The 17,965-nt window shown below is 39.2% G+C and overlaps 2 protein-coding genes across 2 annotated transcripts; one reads left to right on the top strand and one right to left on the bottom strand.

Annotated features, from left to right (window-relative positions):
* Window positions 1–4,308: 4,308 nt before the first annotated feature.
* On the top strand, window positions 4,309–8,804 carry gata1a (GATA binding protein 1a). The gene is made up of 6 exons (XM_042496313.1): window positions 4,309–4,397; window positions 5,994–6,228; window positions 6,314–6,814; window positions 7,463–7,608; window positions 7,924–8,049; window positions 8,136–8,804. Exons 2-6 carry the CDS (start codon window positions 6,015–6,017, stop codon window positions 8,427–8,429), a joined length of 1,281 nt encoding a protein of 426 aa, XP_042352247.1. The 5' UTR covers window positions 4,309–4,397; window positions 5,994–6,014; the 3' UTR covers window positions 8,430–8,804.
* Window positions 8,805–13,000: 4,196 nt separating this feature from the next.
* LOC121955462 (bcl-2-like protein 1) lies at window positions 13,001–17,180 on the bottom strand. Its single transcript, XM_042503435.1, has 3 exons — window positions 17,076–17,180; window positions 14,927–15,579; window positions 13,001–13,641 (listed from the first exon to the last, which is right to left on the bottom strand). Exons 2-3 carry the CDS (start codon window positions 15,449–15,451, stop codon window positions 13,501–13,503), a joined length of 666 nt encoding a protein of 221 aa, XP_042359369.1. The 5' UTR covers window positions 15,452–15,579; window positions 17,076–17,180; the 3' UTR covers window positions 13,001–13,500.
* Window positions 17,181–17,965: the final 785 nt, after the last annotated feature.

Below are 17,965 nucleotides of genomic sequence, written 5' to 3'. Positions count from 1 at the left end.
TCTTTCAGGATTCCCTTTCTGTTAAGTTCAGCAGGTGGTGTTATCTACTGTGCAGGCCTATATCTAGTGATTCAGTGTTGTCAAAGTAAATGCACAAAAAAAAACAAAAAAACAGCCATAACAAGTAGGGGTCATGTTCAAGTTCAAATACACATATTAACTCTCATTTTTATTTTTGTGTTTTTTCAGCTTTTCCTTTTAATCTGAGTAAAAAGTAAATATTTTAAAATAATATGCTTTCATATAAAAGACATGTTAATTTCTTAAAAATCTTTGGTAAACCACACAAATATCACAAATAAAACTTCAAATTATATTTGAAGGTTTGCAAGTTAAACAACAATCATTAAACAGTAGTCATTACAATCCCAACCTGTGTCGTCAAACATTGTTACAAATACAAAGAACTGGATATAAATTGTTTAAATTCAAAGTGCTCAAAGATGCGATATATAACCAAATGGATTTTGGACAAATGTAAGTGTATTAGATGATTTTAACAACCTTAAAGCTACATAAAGGTCAATGAGGGGGGAAAACAGAATGTTAAGAGATTCAAATAATGCCATAAAGTATAGTAAGAAAAAAAGAACATAACATAAAAAAATATATACATTTTACAACGTGACGTGCAAACATTGGTTCTCAGTGGGTAAAATATGAAAAATTATCAACAAAATACTAATATACAACAAGGGATAAAAAAACAGGAAGCTGCACTGAAATAAAATAACTAAAATCTTATGAAAATGAAAGTGAAAAAAAAAGCAACATACATTGGGGTGTTGCTTATATGCTTTTGTGTATCTGTGTCCTGTAGAGACTATCAGAGGTGCAGCAGAATACTGAGATTACACATATATCAGCAATATAAAAAGCTATGATATTTCAGTGAGCGGCACTAGAGTGCCAAGCTTTGGCTACCCAACCACCTCTAACTTTATTAGTCATTGCACAAGACACAAAATCATATCGCACTGACTGTGCAGACAGAAAACTGTGTGACAGAAAACCACATGCATTTGAGTTATTCTTCGTTGACTAAAAATGTAAGTAACTGATGATAAAAAGGAGTGTAAGTAAATAACGATGGAGAGGACAGTTTGTGTGTGTGTGTGTGTGTTTTAGAGAGAGAGAGCGCTCTCCTGGGCATGTCGCTGCAGCCCTGCATGACAGAGATAAGACCACCGCCTACACAGAAGCCTGTTTCTTGGGAATTAGAAAGCTGTCCCCAAAGTCCACTGGTGACACACAACACCATCCGTCACTCAGCTACCACAGGGTCACACAAGCTCCCAACTGTCCGACAAGATGTTCCAGTGTCGGCTAAGACCGCATCAGTCAAGATACCGTCGACAAGAGCGGGCAGTGTTGTGTATGTCTGTCTGTCTGTGTGTGCAGGTTTTATGAGTTACATGACACAACCACAAAAATGCTGCAACGTCCTGTAGGCCTGTGTGTACGTCTGTGCCACAGTGTGACAGTGAGCGGAGGGCCTGTAATTCCTGGCCTCCTCCTTTCATCATGATAACCTCTTATCAGAGCAGAGCAGCCTGCCCCACAGCGGCAGCAGCCACATCCCTGCCCAGCTGTCCATGGTGCCACAGAGACCTCATTTCACTCAGAATATCACTCTCATTCACACAGCTCATTCCCACTCAGTTTTATTGTCACTGTCCCTAAAGAGCCAAATGTATGAAAAGGAATCAACTTCACAGTAACTCTTTCAATATATTTTCATTTTACTGTTTAGCTGTAGCCTACCCAGCATGCACTGGGAAATATACATATTGCACAGGTGGCTCTTAAACACATTCACACATTCAGGCAATTTAGAGTTTTTATTTCACCTTAACTATAAACAGCACCAACAACAAGCCCATATCCATAACCCACATAGGTGCTGCAACCATTTAAGTGCGTTTTTAAAAAATGAATCACCAAAATCAGCATATCAACATAGCCTAAAAAACATATAGTAATAGGGATGTTGCAGTGGCATAAGGGTTGTCTTCCATGTCTGTCCTGGTATTTTATGCCACAAAAATGCCTAAAATAATATTTTTAGAATTGTACTACCAGCAACCTCATTGCAATCATGCCTTAAATACACTAAGCATAGTAAATAAAATAGTTCCTCACTCAGTTAGGTTTTTGGGTTTGTTTTTTTTTGCAGTCTATGCTCTCCTCAATGGGAATACTTTTAAATTGCTCATAAGGGGGATCAAGAACTGGGATGAAGCCATAATTCTAAAAATATGAAGTTTTAATGGGTAAGAAGTGGGGTCGGTTTTTTTGTTTGTTTGTTTTCCTTTTGGTCAGAAAAATAATTGACCAGAAGTCTTAATCATACTGTACATCTATTCAAGGTCCAGTGTGAAGGATTAAGGACCATAAATTGGCAGAAAATGTATATAATATTCATAACTATGTTTCCATGGATTTATCATCATCTGTATAAAAAATGGTTGTGTTTTTTGGTACGTTAAAATGTGCAATTATATCTACACATTGAACGGCTCCTTTTCCATTAAGTCCGCCGTGTTGTTTCTACAGAAGCCAAGAACCGACAAATGAACACTGGCTTTCGAAAGCGCTGTTTGCGTTTTTGCGTTGGCCTCCGTAGCTATCCACGCTTGGCACAAAGGAGATGTTTCAGTTAATCAACCTTATCACTAAATGCTACTACATCATTCATACTGGACCTTTCAAACTAAACTAAATAAATAATTTTTATGTAAATATTCTCAAAAATATGAGCATAGATAACCAAGCCGCCACAAACAAGACATTATTGAAGAAGAGCATACAGGAGCCTACAAAACATAAGTTGATGTAGTCAGTAATCCTCATGCCAGAAGACCACGTCCACACCTGATAAACAACTAAAAATCTCACTTTACATGTGTAACATGTCTCTAAATTCTCCGAAATATCAAATGAATGACTTCAGTGTCCTCAATGGGCCTGATAAAGAAGAGAGTTTAGTTGTGTACGTCTCTGTTTCCTCACACATTTAGTCACTCTGTGCAGTTAGTCCATCCCATGACCTTAAAATTGTGTCCTTACCGAACAGGCCGGTTCCAGCCTAGTTCCTTTGCTGCATACACCCACCCTCCAAAAGGCCATAAAATATTTTGAACCCTTGCTGACTTTACTTTTATAGTATTCTGCAGTTGGTCTCTACCAGCACTTCAGGAGACTTTTATTAGCATGTGTAGAGCAAGGAAAGTTTAGGGAAATAGATGCTAAATTACAATTTTGCACCACAGTTGCCATGAACTATGAACTGATTTGCATCTGACCTAACTGATGCAATTTATCACCGCTTCACTACCGTATGAGGATATAACTTTAATTTAACTGCTGCAGGTTCTTAAAATGCGGAAAAAAAGCCCCAGTGTTGCAAATAATAAAAAGGCCTCAATTCTTCCCAACTGTTTTTCTCCCCTGATTTCCCTGAAAACTGTAAATGAACAAAGAGAGAGGAAAGTCGGGGAGCTGCTTTGACTATCAAATGACTGGGACAGTGTCGGGCTTGTGCGCCACCAGGCCACGTCCAGACCATATCTCTCCTCCATGATTGCAGCTCCTCTCCCGATTTGCATTACTGTGTTCCACTCCAAGCTTTGCTGGACCACAAAGAAATTGACTCTTTGCATTTTATATTTGCTTTGTTCAAATGTCTGCAGACTCTTTTTCCATGTGGGCTTGGTCTTATCAGGGGCTGTATGCACATTTCATCAACAGACAAAAAGCACCCAGCCTGCACACTCACTGCTCTGCTGGGGAAAGCTGTATGATGTCCTTCATGTTGCATTTATGTGTGTACAACTACATTTTAATGGGGTCAGGGACAGGTTTTGGTTTTGGGGTAAATGCGTTATCCCTCGGCTATACATAATTGTTTGATAATGGCCATACTTTGGTGCGGATATGCTTTTTGTATGTTGTGCTTTCTCTCTAAATCTACTTAGATACAAACATGTTATCAGTACTACACTACAGCACAAACCAGCCATAAAGGAAGAGCAGAGGAACCAAGATTCAAAGCTTTACCTGTCGCACTCACTTCTGATGCCAAAAGGGTTTGATAGGGAAAACATTATTTATGCATAGATTATACAGTTATACATCATTTTACATTGAGAGTTGTTACATGTTACATCTGCATTTTTTTCTCTGTGGACCAAAGAGGTGTGTCTTTCAAAAAAGTTGTCCCCAACCCCTCCCACGGACTGTTTCTTAGCCCTGAACTTCGCTGGCTGTTGGAGAAGTTGTTCTTGTAACCATCAGCCTATAGTGAGATAGACAGACGAGCTGTTCCACTGTCCACCTGGCGTCATACATTTAACCTGAAGTCCTGCTCACCACACTCATCCGTGACGTCCACTCAGGTAGGTGACCTATTGATTCTTTGTCTCCTGTTGGTCTCATTCTTCTGCAGACGCCAGTTTATAATCCAGTTGATTTAGCAAAAAATATATCTTGTGAAAGTAAATTTATATGTTTGAGACTTTCACTGGTATGGTTTCATCTCAAGACATTTATTACCTGATTAACTGTGAGTTGTAGAGATATGAGAGGTGAGGACTTTGCTTTGGGGTGATGGAGATTATATTTCCTTTCCAATAAATTTTAACAGCTTCTCTTCTCTAGATGTTTCAAATTATTATTATTATTATATTTGTTGTCTTATTAATATTATTGTTATCATAGAGTTAAAATATCTTTTAAGACTGAATAGAATGAAATGAAATATCCTGTTTACGTTATATGTATCAATATAAACAACTGTAGTAATAACAGCCCACTCATTAATTGTTCAGTCAGAGTTATAATTATATAACTTCAGGTTCCTTAACCATGATCCTGTGTAGAGCTTATATCAGAAAAAAGCCATGTAGTTTAGCATAATTAAGTCTAAAAATCGAAATGAGTTTAAATTTCTGGACTCCTCAGTACGGTCTCATTTGACTGACTTTCCACAGCATGCCGTCTCACTCTTCTGTGTTTTTACATTTGTCACGTTTTCAGTATATCAGGTTTCTATTAATCAGATGAGTCGTGTTGTATTGCTGGAGGTGGATATATTTAGCATTATAATAATGCTGTCTATCAGATTTTCTCAGACTTTATCAGACGGTATCAGCCTCTTCTTTTTCCTCCTCTCTTTCCTCTAAAGATATGGAGCAAGAGCAGCTTTGGTCTGTTATTGCTTTTTTTCATGATATTGCTTTGACATTTTCACTTTTTTTTTCACTTTCATCAGTTTTTTTTAAAGCAGCCAATTTTTAGTATTTGTAAAGAGCACCAAATGGGTTAAACCTTTTATCAAAATATTGTTTAGTTATTACTTTTTTGAGTTATTCTTTAGCACCACTGAACAATTACTTAATAAGAACATCCCTTACATATTGAAAAGACTGGTGTGAAAATGTCACATAATCTCTTAAGCAGTGTGACAGAAGTTGCCACAAACACTCAACTCACTCACTCAGAAAACACCTTTTTCTATCTGGAGTGTTGAGCTGTTTGTCCACCTTGCTGGCGTCCCTGAGGACACATATCTTTTGCATTCTTCTAACTGGCACACCTATTATAGAAAGACCACTTTGTAACCGTTTGGTCACTGGCTGTATCACTACTTTTATAGACCCATTTATTTTTAGTTTTTACTTTCAGCCACAGTCAAATGAGGATCCTAGAAAAGGAAGTTTGAAGAAGCCTGCTACCAAGAGATGGTGTCCCTGATAACTTCAGATTAGATTGGTTATTATGAAGTGAAGAGTGCAGTGATGGTGTATCAACTTTTAGCAAAGTGACAGTAAATCAGATGCAGTTAATTGTAGCATGTGGGCAAAAAAAATAAATTAAAAAAATCAGATTTCGGCTTTCATTTCTTTTTTGAAAAATACTCCTGGCAGGATACATTTGGCAGAACTCTCAGAGCGCTGTAGGTTTCTCATGTCCCCACTATGGTCGTATTGTAGGTTGAGGTTTATTCTGTCAGCATGGAGGACTCGTCAGAGCAGTCCCAGTGGGTGTCGCCTGCTCTGCTCAGCTCAGATCCTCTGGCCGGTTTCTCCTCTGAGCCCGGGCTTTTGCCTCCAGGAGAAGAGGGCGAGTCCTTCTTTTCCAGTCAGGACACAGACTACACCAACCTACCTTCCTTCTTCTCCAACCCGAGCCAAAGCCGAGCAGCACCCACCTACAGACACAGCTCGGGTCAGTGCTCCCACTCACTTTCACCCATTAAACCCATCCCCTCGTTCAGCCTAAAAATGACTGAATCTGTTCTGTCTTTCCAAAGTTCGACAGGTGTACACCTCACCGAGCCTCCTCAGCAACCTCCAGCTGCTGGATGGGCCAGGCAGTCACTCCCTGAGCTCACCCTACAACCCCCCAGCCTCCACCTGGAGCAGCAGCCCCCTCAGCAAGACCTCGCTGCACTCACACACCCCAACCTCCCTCTACACCCCTGGCGTCACCTCTTCTTTCATCACCTCCAGAGACGGATACTTGTCTCCGAGCAGAGAGGGCCGGGAGAGTCCCCGGCTTCAGGAGGCCCTGAAGGCCGAGCGCCTGAGCCCGTTGGGGGGGTCGGGGGCCAGCAGCAGTTTTCTGAATCTGACTCCTGCTGCTGGGAGTGTGTACACTCCGTCGTCTCACCCACACATGCTGAGCCCCTACAACTCCTACATGACGGGTCCACAGGAGTACAACTCCGCTGCCATCTACTCCAGCCCGGGAGCCTGGATCAGCCCCTCATACTCCCCCAAACTCCGCAATAAGATGAGGATATCCACTCCAGGTGAGAATAGCCAAGGATTTGTCATTTCCTCTGATTTCAGATCAGGCAGTAATGTAAAAAAGATTTAGGATTGAAACTTTGTTTTTGACCCTGAAGCAGGAGTTGACAAAACAATCTCACCAAAATATTTATTAATATAAAACAATCAGTCAGTTAACCAATTAGTTGATTAAAATGGAATTAATTGCCCACTGTTTTAATAATCAACTGTTTAAGTCATATTTAAAGCAAAAAAAACCCACTTTTGTCGGATCCACGTTCTCTAATTGGAGAATTTTCTGCTTTCCTTTATCATTTATGATAGTAAATAAAGAGTCTTTGGGTTTCGGACTTTTGGTTGGACATAAGAAGCCATTTGAACATGTCAAATTATGATGAGCCTTTTTAAGTTTTTTTTTTTGACATTTTATAGACTAAACTATTAATTAAATAATCATGATAATAATCTGCAGATTAATCAATAATGAAAATAATCGTTAGTCACAGCCCTATTAATGGAAGACATTTGCACATGACAGAATCTGTACCAACATATTGACTTATTAATTTCAAGGAAAATTTGTTTTTAAATGATCAAGCATTTTGTAATAAACTCTTTATGTACTACAGGATTCAATAGTAACGGTGTAATTTTTGAATTTTGAACAGAGGCCAGAGAGTGTGTTAACTGTGGAGCCACAGCCACCCCCCTGTGGCGTCGGGATGGTACAGGCCACTACCTGTGCAACGCCTGTGGACTGTACCACAAGATGAACGGCCAGAACAGACCACTGATCCGACCCAAGAAGAGACTGGTAGGAGATACACACCAGCACACCTCTTTGGGTGGCTAAGGGCATAAACACAATATATATTTGATTTGTGAAAACTTAAACAAATAAAAAGTAATTGCCAATTTTTTTTGTGCATTTTTCTCCCCGAATAAGAGCATGAAAGTAGCATAGGCAGACAAAATTAAAGACATTTTCACCATAAATTCCGTACATTGGTGCATAAAAATTCACTAGAATGCAGAAAATGAAGTTGGATGTTAAAAATTTTCTTACAGAGGACAAGCCAATTAATGTGTGTCCCCCAATGTTGAAATAAAACCTAAGCCCTTGTTTCAGATTGTCAGCAAGCGGGCTGGCACACTGTGTGCCAACTGCCACACAAGCATAACAACACTGTGGAGACGCAACGCCAATGGAGAGCCTGTGTGTAACGCTTGTGGACTCTACTTTAAACTGCACAATGTGAGTCAGTCTGCATAAAACTATGGGCTTTATTCTTTTAAAAAAATCAGCTTGTAGACAAAACTATGCTTCCATTCTTGTCCCAGGTCAACAGGCCGCTCACCATGAAGAAGGACTGCATTCAAACACGCAACAGAAAAGTGTCCAACAAGAACAAAAAGAGCAAGAAGGCCACCATGTTTGAGCCGTACTCTGAGCCGCCATTGCCTCAGCCTTCCTCCCTGGACGACAACTGCGGGTCATTTTCCCTCGGCCCTGGGACACTCCTCACCTACAGCCACACACCGCACCTCATCCCAACACCATCACCTCTGCATCCCTCCACCTCCCTACAATACACACACCACCTCAACACTGGCATGATGCCCACACTGGTCTGAAATGACAAAAAAGGCACCTGAAAGCTGTATATTTAGGAATCAGCATGCTTGCTTGCTAGTTATTTGTGTGAATTTGTACATATGTGTTTGGATGACTCAGGTTTTCTGTTTATTTTCATTGTATTTTATTATCAAGTCAGATAAAATCACTCTACTGAGGTTGCTGCGCATGTAAACACACTGATACGGGAATTGCTTCAGCTGTAAATACAAACTCAAAGCAAGATCTGACTTCCCCCGTCTTCACCTCTCTTCAGTTATTCATAATGTGAAATCATGCTTTGGTTTTGTGTTACACGGGTCTGTTTTGTATTTGCAAGGTTGATATTACCATATTAGAACTCTACAGGGGAAATAATAAAATGTGCGACTTATTCTGTTGGAGTTGTAAAGGCTTTTGTTTTTGATGTCATTTGAATTCCCAGTTCATCTGTTCAGCTCGGTGACCTGACCACAGCCAAGCCTCCTGTATGGGTTTATTGTACTCCCCTGCTCAGGTATAATAGTCTCTTTGTACAGCCCCGCTGCACTTTGACAGTATAAATTGTACATAGTGGGTATGCAAATTCTCCATTCTGCAGAAGTGACAAACATTCAACTAAAGTGCAACACTTACACATAGGTTTTATATTTAGATCAGGGCTGCCAGTTGATGAGCAACTGGCCTTCAGCTTCACACACGCAAGGTCATGTTTGTATTTGATATTCGTCATCACTGTAGTGCGCTCTTAAAGGGGATTTTTTTTTCAGGCATCACACTCTCATGATTGAATGCGAAGGTCAGAGCACACAGAGCAGAGAACTTAGGTAATAATGAGTTCTGAAATGTTTCACGACATCACAGCAACAAAGAGAAAGCTAAAGATGCAAATCTTATATTCCCTAAGGGAAACTAACAAACATATTTAGGTCCTGTACTTTTTACCACAAAGTAAAAAATACTGCATTAAAGAAAGGAAGGAAATAAGGAAATACTTCCCCCACAGAGTTTACAAACTTCTACACAACTTGTGCAGTATAACCCACTTTTTTGCTCTAATCTTATTATTTAAATCTGAACTAAAAGTGAAACCTATACGCACTTTTCAAAGTCAGACTCATACTAAGGGTGTTTTTAGTAAAGGTGTATGTTTTTTGGAAGTACAGAGTATTCGACTGGATGAATGATACTTGAGAGTTTGCAAACTGATATTATGGTTTAGGTTCGCTGGTGTTAAACGTTGTCCCAAATAAATGAATAACTCAATATGTCGATGCAAGAAAAACAGCGTTTTCTTCACAAATTCAAGGTATCACAGCATGACTCAGTGATTTACAAATGTATTCCTTTAAGTGAAAGTATAAACATATCTAATAGGTATTTGTTGTGGAGCATAAGCACTTAAATGAAATAAAATAAAATAAAATAAAATAAAATAAAATATATTATTTTTTATATTTGTTTGAAAAATCTTCATCTGAAAAGTAACAGGCTTGAGCTTCTAGCTAAAAGAACATATACTGTGTGGAGGCTACAATATTTATATAGTAAAATGTAGTGGAGTAGAAGTATAAAGTAGCAGATAATAAAAGTACTCTACTGAAGTACAGTACTTCAGTAAACTTCACCCCAGTTAATGAGTACAGCCAAAACAATTTTACAGACTATGTCTACATTATCATGCGATTTCTATGTAGATGTCAGCAATACTTCAGTTCAGATGTTTATTTCTACCACAATTGTTCATATCATGTTAATCCCTCTAAATGACCCAGAGATAAGTGTTTCATACTGATTAAACATGAGTTTGTCTCTTAGATTAGATGATTCAGTGGAAGCATGGACTGATCTGCTGTACTTGTCTTTTTCTCCTTGTTTCTGCCGTTTTTTTTCCCCTCTCTTCTTGTTGGATGTTTGTCCATTGATGTATTTCCCATCTGTCTGTGTGTGTCTCAGACTGGGCGTGGCTCACCTACATTTGGCTCTCCAGCTGAATTCCTCACACACCTGCAGCTCCTTACACACCTGCTGATCATATACTCTGATTGCAAGCTACCTGATTTAAGCCCAGCTTTCCTTTCTGTCTGTTGCTGCCCTGTATTACTTCTACAGTCTGAGCGTTTAACCATTTAAACTACCACTTGTATTTTGTATCTGCATTGTGGGTCTTAACCACAATTATAACAAGATTTTCCTGCCAAAGACAAAATCCCTAAATGCAAAGAAACACATTCAATGTGTTGTCATTTTCTTCTAAATGAAACTTTCAAACACTGTGCAGCAGCGCAGTATATATATGCAGTATATTTGTTATGCTGAGCAGCAGCTGGGGTGGGTGGGCTGGGGTTGCTCGTTCAGGACTGGGAGATGACTGATAGGTTATCACTGAGGACACAGACCCCAAAACCATCCACCTGCTGCTGACACCGCCACTCTCACACTCCCTGTCAGTTAGTCGCTGAGGGGCACCGTGTACACTTGAGGTATGAGGACATGACACCAGAGAGAGTTCAATAAATCATTGGTATCAACTGAAGGCACAAAAAGGACTGCTGTAGGTAGATTATCTCCACTTTAAAAAAAAAATCTTCATTGATTTTGAAAATGACAAACATGTTATAAAAGAATAAAGCGTTTCTCAGTTTTGTTGCTCAAAAGAGTTCCTTCATGGTTTCAAAATCAATGTGTCACGTTTAGGTCACACACTGATTCGTCCATGCTTCACTGCAGACCTCAAGGAGAAATAAGACTTTCATTTGTGCACAGCCTGTTAACATCTGGGCATGCCACCCACTCAGGACACAACCACAACACACACACACACACACTGACTCACACAGTGACTCCCATGAGTGTTTTGATGATAAACCAACTCTGAGGCAGATGTTTTGATTATAAACATTTTGCCTGTTGCTTATCAAACACACAAAAACCATTAAATACGTGATGTTTTATTAACTTTACGAATAGTCAGCCATTGTTATGCTTAACTGCCCTGATTCCCCCAGGACCCCGATGATGGGAATTTGATGCATTGATGCCGTTCTAAGTCACAAGGTGAAACAAGGGTTTTTTTGTTTGAATCCATTTACCACATTTAGCCAAAGTTTACCCTAAATCACGCTAAAGTAGAGAAACCTTTAAAGTACTCATTGACTCCCTCCTCAAGAACGATCAGAATGAGTGAAAGAGTCACGAGACAATTAAATGTCAAAAAAATATGAAAAATGAACTGCCTCTATCTGCTGTTTATCTGCTGCAGCCGTCAGCTCTGCTCTGGGGAAATGGCAACAAATGAAGGGGATAGATTAGCAACCACAGGCTGCTCGTGTTCGCTCAGAAGGCCGTCCGTTAGTGGCCCTCTCTCTCCTGCTCCCTCAGTGTTCGTCTCCATTCAGCCTGTTACATCCTGCAGAGCTTACTACTTTAAGATGTAATAAAGGCTATTGTAACAGGGTAGCACATGATTTGATAATGATTTTTTTTTTGATCTTGACACTATGAGACTCTCTAAGGGTTGAGATTGTTATGACCATCTCTTGGCAAATGTATGTTTTGATTGTAATTAATCAGCCTTCCTGAAGGAGGAAACAGATGCATTTTTGACTAGCAGAATGCATGTCAACACATCTCTGTCATATCTACAGCCACAAATAAATTCGCACTAAATGAAACCACCACAGCTAAATGTATACTCCTTTTGAAACATGTGGTACATGTACACCACCTGAAGGTCAGAGCACAACACTGCAGCTCCAGTTTCTCGCCAACTGACACAGGATGTAAAACTCTACACACTGCAGTTTAGAGATAAAACACACTCTGTGTGTGTGTGTGTGTTTGTGTGTGTGTGGTTCATGTACATTGTTGGGGTTATATTGATGACATTGAGCTGAATAGAAATTGTAGAAAGCTCCAATAATTTTGTAAAAGTGGCAAAGTTATATTTTTGACTATGACATCAACAGAATTTAATCAAGATTATAAAACAAAACCCTTGTTGTAAAATGAGATTCTGCACATTGAGAAATATTTTGGGTAAAGCTTTTGGTATTGTCTTGATGATGACATACATATATGATCATGAAAAATACATAATATACAGTATATGAGCTCAGTAACCACTTTTCAGTGTGTAGGCAATACTCTTCATATGTGCTAAAAGCATCCATATTTCAGACAATTTCAACATTGTGTTACATCTCGCAAATGATTCTTGATGCTGCATGTGCTGCTGATAAAATGTTGTATTTATTAGATATAAATGTTTCCTTTGCACATAAAACCCAGAAAACTTTGTGCTAAGAATATTGTATTTTTAGCCTGATATTCAAACTGAGTTGAGATTTTCTTTAATTTAATCCTACACATTTTAATAAATCTGAGATGTAAGCAGCAATTAAGAGGTTTCCTTATGTAATACATTTTTTTAACAGGAGCGTTCGACAGTGCTATGGCAGTCCTATGAGAGATATTTTGCACATTACAGCATGTTGGAGTCAGGGCTAAGCTTGACAGTACACTGTACATATGTGTGTGTGTATAGTGTGACACTGGTTGTTTGAGACAATCTATGAAACAAGACACAAGAAAAACATAAATATATTTATTTTTTGAAGCATGCCTAAAACTCCAGTACAGCCAACAAAATGATCTGAGCATTACACAGTGAAAAAGAAGTATAACTTATTTTCTCTGTCAGTTTGTAAGTTATAAAACTTGGTCCTTGGATAACACACAAAGGAAAAAATAAAAAAATAAGCAGTCTCATCAAACCAATCGAATATTTTTCACTGTCTCTTAGCTTATCGGGATCATTTAAAGCACTTCCAGTCAAGAGATTAACACCCTTTAACAAATGAAAATCTCCACTGTGTGTTAAAAGAAATAAAAAAACACAGGACAAAGCAGGGTGAGGAGTGTAACAGCTCACCAAGCTACATATTATGGATGCTCCCACAAACTGCTTTCACCGCCAAACCACATCCTGTCAGTGCACAAGCAGACTGGGCATTTTGTAAACATCAACTATTTTATTTTCTTGGCGTAGCATTACACAGGGTGTGCCATGATGGATGAGATGCAGCACCTTCAGTGATTCTTGGCCATGACTACACCAACCAGCACTCCCATAAGTACCACCACTCCAACTAGCAGCCATCTTCTCAGACGCTCCTGAGATCTCCTCGCTTCGGCAGCGCTGCCCTCCCCAAAAATCTCAGCAAAGCAGTCCTGGAATCAAACATTCATCCAGACAAAGAAGAGAACATTTTGTTATAAGACAATATCTGCATCTCTTTCTATCCACAATAAAGCAATACTTTGAAAATGTACAACTGTTGCCAAAAATATTGTTACTTTAGCACATAAAAAATGCTTTTTCTAATATGAAAGTAGTTACCTATGAAACTGCAGTATATCAGACAATCATTTTATACATGTGCATCTTTGCCTTTGGTGCATGTAGTACATAAATTAATAGTACTAACTTTAATTATATTCTAAATATGTATGTATGTTTGTATACAGTATACGGGTATCTACATATAGGTTGTATACACTATGTGTTTATGCACACATGTATTGTAATCTTTTTCTACAGTTAAACTAATTCACATTTTTTTGTTTGTAATCGGAGGAATTGTTACTTTCATTTAAACGAAGATATAATATATACTGTCAATATATTACTTACAAAGAAAGGAAAATATGTTCATATTTAAAATACAAATGTTTGTTTATTTTTTAAGTTTACAGTGAAGCAAAACTCTAACATAAAATGCAAGTGTTATATTTTTGAACTGGTGTGTAGTGGATAATATCAAGGCATCAGTACTTTTCAGATGTTGCAAGAAATAATGTAATAAATAAATAATAATGTAATCTGCCATCCTCCATGAAAATCAAGCTTTTTTCAGAGCCACCTTTAAAGCCTGTAGGCAGCCAGTAATCTATGGTCAAAAAGCAGATTTGCAGTGTTTTTAGTGTTTTTTTCTTGCAAAGTGCAAGGCAGTAAAACATGCACTTTGCACACAGTCACACAGTCTTTTTTCAATCCAGATAATTCCAATATCTCACCTGTTGATATATGCCAATACCCGGTACCGTGTGCTCTTTTCCCCCCACATTTAAAGTCTGTATACCTCGTTGCATAGAACTAAAGGTGATACAGATCTGTATCGGGTCAACACATCCCGAGACTAAGGCCCTCAACACACAACCACATTTCACAAAACACAAACTATGGGGTGTTTTCTGAAATGTGTTTTGTGAAATGTTGAGTTTTGTGGAATTTTGTTTTCTGAAATGTGGGTTTTGTTTTATGAAATATGAATTTTGTGAAATGTTATGTTTCATGAAATGGTGTGTTTACTGAAATGTTGACATATCATATACTATATTTAGGCCTTTTCAAAAAAAAAAAAAGTAGTATTTTGACCCTGAGGGCCACTGTACCAAACACAGCCACAGTTCCATTAATAAAGCTGCACGCTGACTTCATCCCCTGCTGACTCACCCATCCTCCTTGGCTTTGGATCCATGGATCGATGTGCTCATCCAGGTACATGGTCATCCAGTCTGCGATGCGGGAAACCAGCTCGCTCATATCCCTCTCTACACATTCCACACACAGCACACCTCCAAAGGAAAACAGGCCCACTACACGTCCCCAGTTGACTCCATCCTTGAACACCTCGTCCATTACGCTCTTAAAGCTGTGGTAGGCCGTGTCAGGAGTGATGTCAATCTGTGAGGAAAGGTCACTGAACGCTTGCATGAAACGCAGTTCAAACTCATCTGCTGAGTCCCGAAGAGCTGCCTTTACAGCCTCAATGTCCCCATGTGGGGATGTAGATGTCCCCGGCTGGCCGCCTCCATTCCTGCTGTTAACCAGCAAGCCATTACTGGCAGCTGAGTTGGCCTTGTCTCCTTCAGTCCTTCCACCAGCATCCTCTGGCCTCAGCAGAGACGCTGGGTGGTTCCTCTGCGACAGCTTGTAGCTTATGAAGAACTCCACCAGCTCTCTGTTACTGTACGACATTATTTCCACACTGTGAACCTCCAACACACCGCAAGCCTAATCAGACCCCATGGTTTCTCCTGTCATCCTCACAGCAAGTCTCTCACATCAGAGCTTCTTCTCCTTGTGTATCAGCCAGCAATAAAAGCCTGGAAGCATACAGGAGGGGAAAAGGTTGCATTATTTCCTGTAAGCAAACACCTTTTTCCTGTCTTTTAGCATCCATTGGTTTCCATTAAAGGGATAGTTCAGATTCTTTGAAGTGGGGTTGTCTGGAGTACTTTTTCATAGTCAGTATATTGCATACAGTAGATGTCAGTTGGCCCCAGTTTGGAGAAGCAGGTTGGAGTCAGACACAGAAGCTAAGCAATGTACTGCCTTAGGTGGGGATCGACAACAAAACATATTTCAGCCACCTAAAAAAATCATTATCAGTTTAACGCTACATTGAGAGCATTTACACTTCTTTACCTTTCTGTCTGATAGACCATTCTGACAGGGAAGCTGTTTTCTATGCTTTCAGCAAAGACACCAGATTCTACTGACAAAAAACAGTCATTTCAGCTCGCTGAACACCGAGCTGCTGGTCTACTGCTGCTTCCATCAGTCAGTTAGTTAATGTTAGTGAGACTTTGGTGAATCTGCACTAATCATCTTAAATGCAAAAGTTACACAATAACACACACAAATTTAGTGTACAAGGCAGCAGTAGACCAGCAGCTCCTGTGTTGAGGGAGCTGAAATTATGATTTTTGTCAATGGAGTCTGGCTTTAAAGAGAGCGATATAATGCCTTCATTTTTCTGTTGAAAAACACTGGCTGACATGAAAGAAAGCAGGTGAAGTGCTCTCAATATAATGTACACTTCATTGAGTTTTTTAGGTGGGTGTTTTAATAGGTGGCTAAAATACGGACAGCCTCCACAGCAGTACATTGCTTAGCTTCAATGCCTTCCAGCCTGCTTCTCCAAACTGGAGACGTGCAGACTGTTATCTTCTGTATCTGTTTCCCTGAATATGGATAAGTACCTCATACAACCCCACTTCAAAATAAAAAAAAAAAAGAGGACCATCCCTTGAATTTCTGTAGGGCATTAAAATCCACCAGGAAACTTGCCTGAGTTGTGTAAACCATCACAGAAAACACAAAGTCTGTGAGTTACATCATCGTTGCTGAGGCATACAGTTACACTGCACGTTGATTTAAGGTATTAAGGCACTGCATTAGCGCATAACAATAATAATGTGTAAAATGTTCACCTCACGTTTCAGTAATCTGCTGACAGATTTACAGTAATGAATGAAAACTAATGGATAACTGACATGGTGAGAATAACATTGTAACGTTAGCAAGCAATTGAAAATAAGCACGAGTTGACAAACAATAGCTAAATATCAACTATATATATAAATATCAACTAAGTAGCATTACATCATTACACGACGAATAAGAAGCCAGATATGTGCATTTAGCTGCCAACCTGCCACACCTGACAGCTCTGGCTACAAGTCACGTAGATACTCAGTTTTAGCTTTCTATGCTAACTAGCTGCTTATAAACAGTCCATAGGAAACGCTTCAAAACCGACTACAAACTACATCCACGGGACGGATATGAGGTAATAATTACTGACAGTCATACTTACAACTGCTGGGAGGTTATTTCCGACTTTGAAAGTGCAGCTATTGAGTTATTATAAGCTGTAGCTGCGAAGGCAGACACAATATGGACATCATTGCAGCTGCACTCTGTGGCCTGGACTGTGATGCTCGCTGGCGGTTGGCCAATTCTGCTACTGTACCAGCCAGAAGTCCCGCCTCCCACTGCCGCTGCGCCAATCAGCGTCCGAAATAGACCGGAAATTAAGGGGCCCGTGAAATGAAAGCAAAATCATTTAAAAAAGCATGTCAACAGAGACTGTATATAAAGAGTATTATATACTTCTAAATAGAAGTACTTAAATTATAAAGCACATATTACACAGTGATAGTTTATATACAGTCTACGCACATGAACGTTTTTTTCTAGGTACTGTTTTGTGTAATGAATGTACAGTATCATGCAAAACTCTAAGGGCACCCTAAATTTTGTTATTTTAGCACGGTTATAGTGATCATACAGATTTATTTTTCAGTTCTCTTTTTGATAAATTACAACCAGAACATGCAGGAAATATGTATATAGTATTAAAAACACAAATATTTCAGAATTTAACAACTTCATCAGTTGCAGGTATTTAGTCTGACCTCCCTTTCTACTTAGCATGTCTCAAACTCTCATGGGCAGACATCATGAGATTTACAATATTAATCTTCTGGTGTATTTACACCAGGTTGCCTTTAGAGTCCAAAAGCTCAATGTTGATCGTTTGAGCTACCTTTTGTTATGTTTCCTTGACTGGTCTTTATCCCTTTCTTTGTTGAGCATTACATACACAATTTGTGACAGTCTGACTCACTGGAAACTGGCTACAACTGTACATATTTCCTGTATGATCTGGATGTATTTTAGTAAAGAGACTACTGAAGATTAATA

This window comes from Plectropomus leopardus, chromosome 2, assembly GCF_008729295.1.
Source record: "Plectropomus leopardus isolate mb chromosome 2, YSFRI_Pleo_2.0, whole genome shotgun sequence".
Taxonomy (NCBI): domain Eukaryota; kingdom Metazoa; phylum Chordata; class Actinopteri; order Perciformes; family Serranidae; genus Plectropomus; species Plectropomus leopardus.
This window is presented reverse-complemented; position numbering and strand designations above follow the sequence as displayed.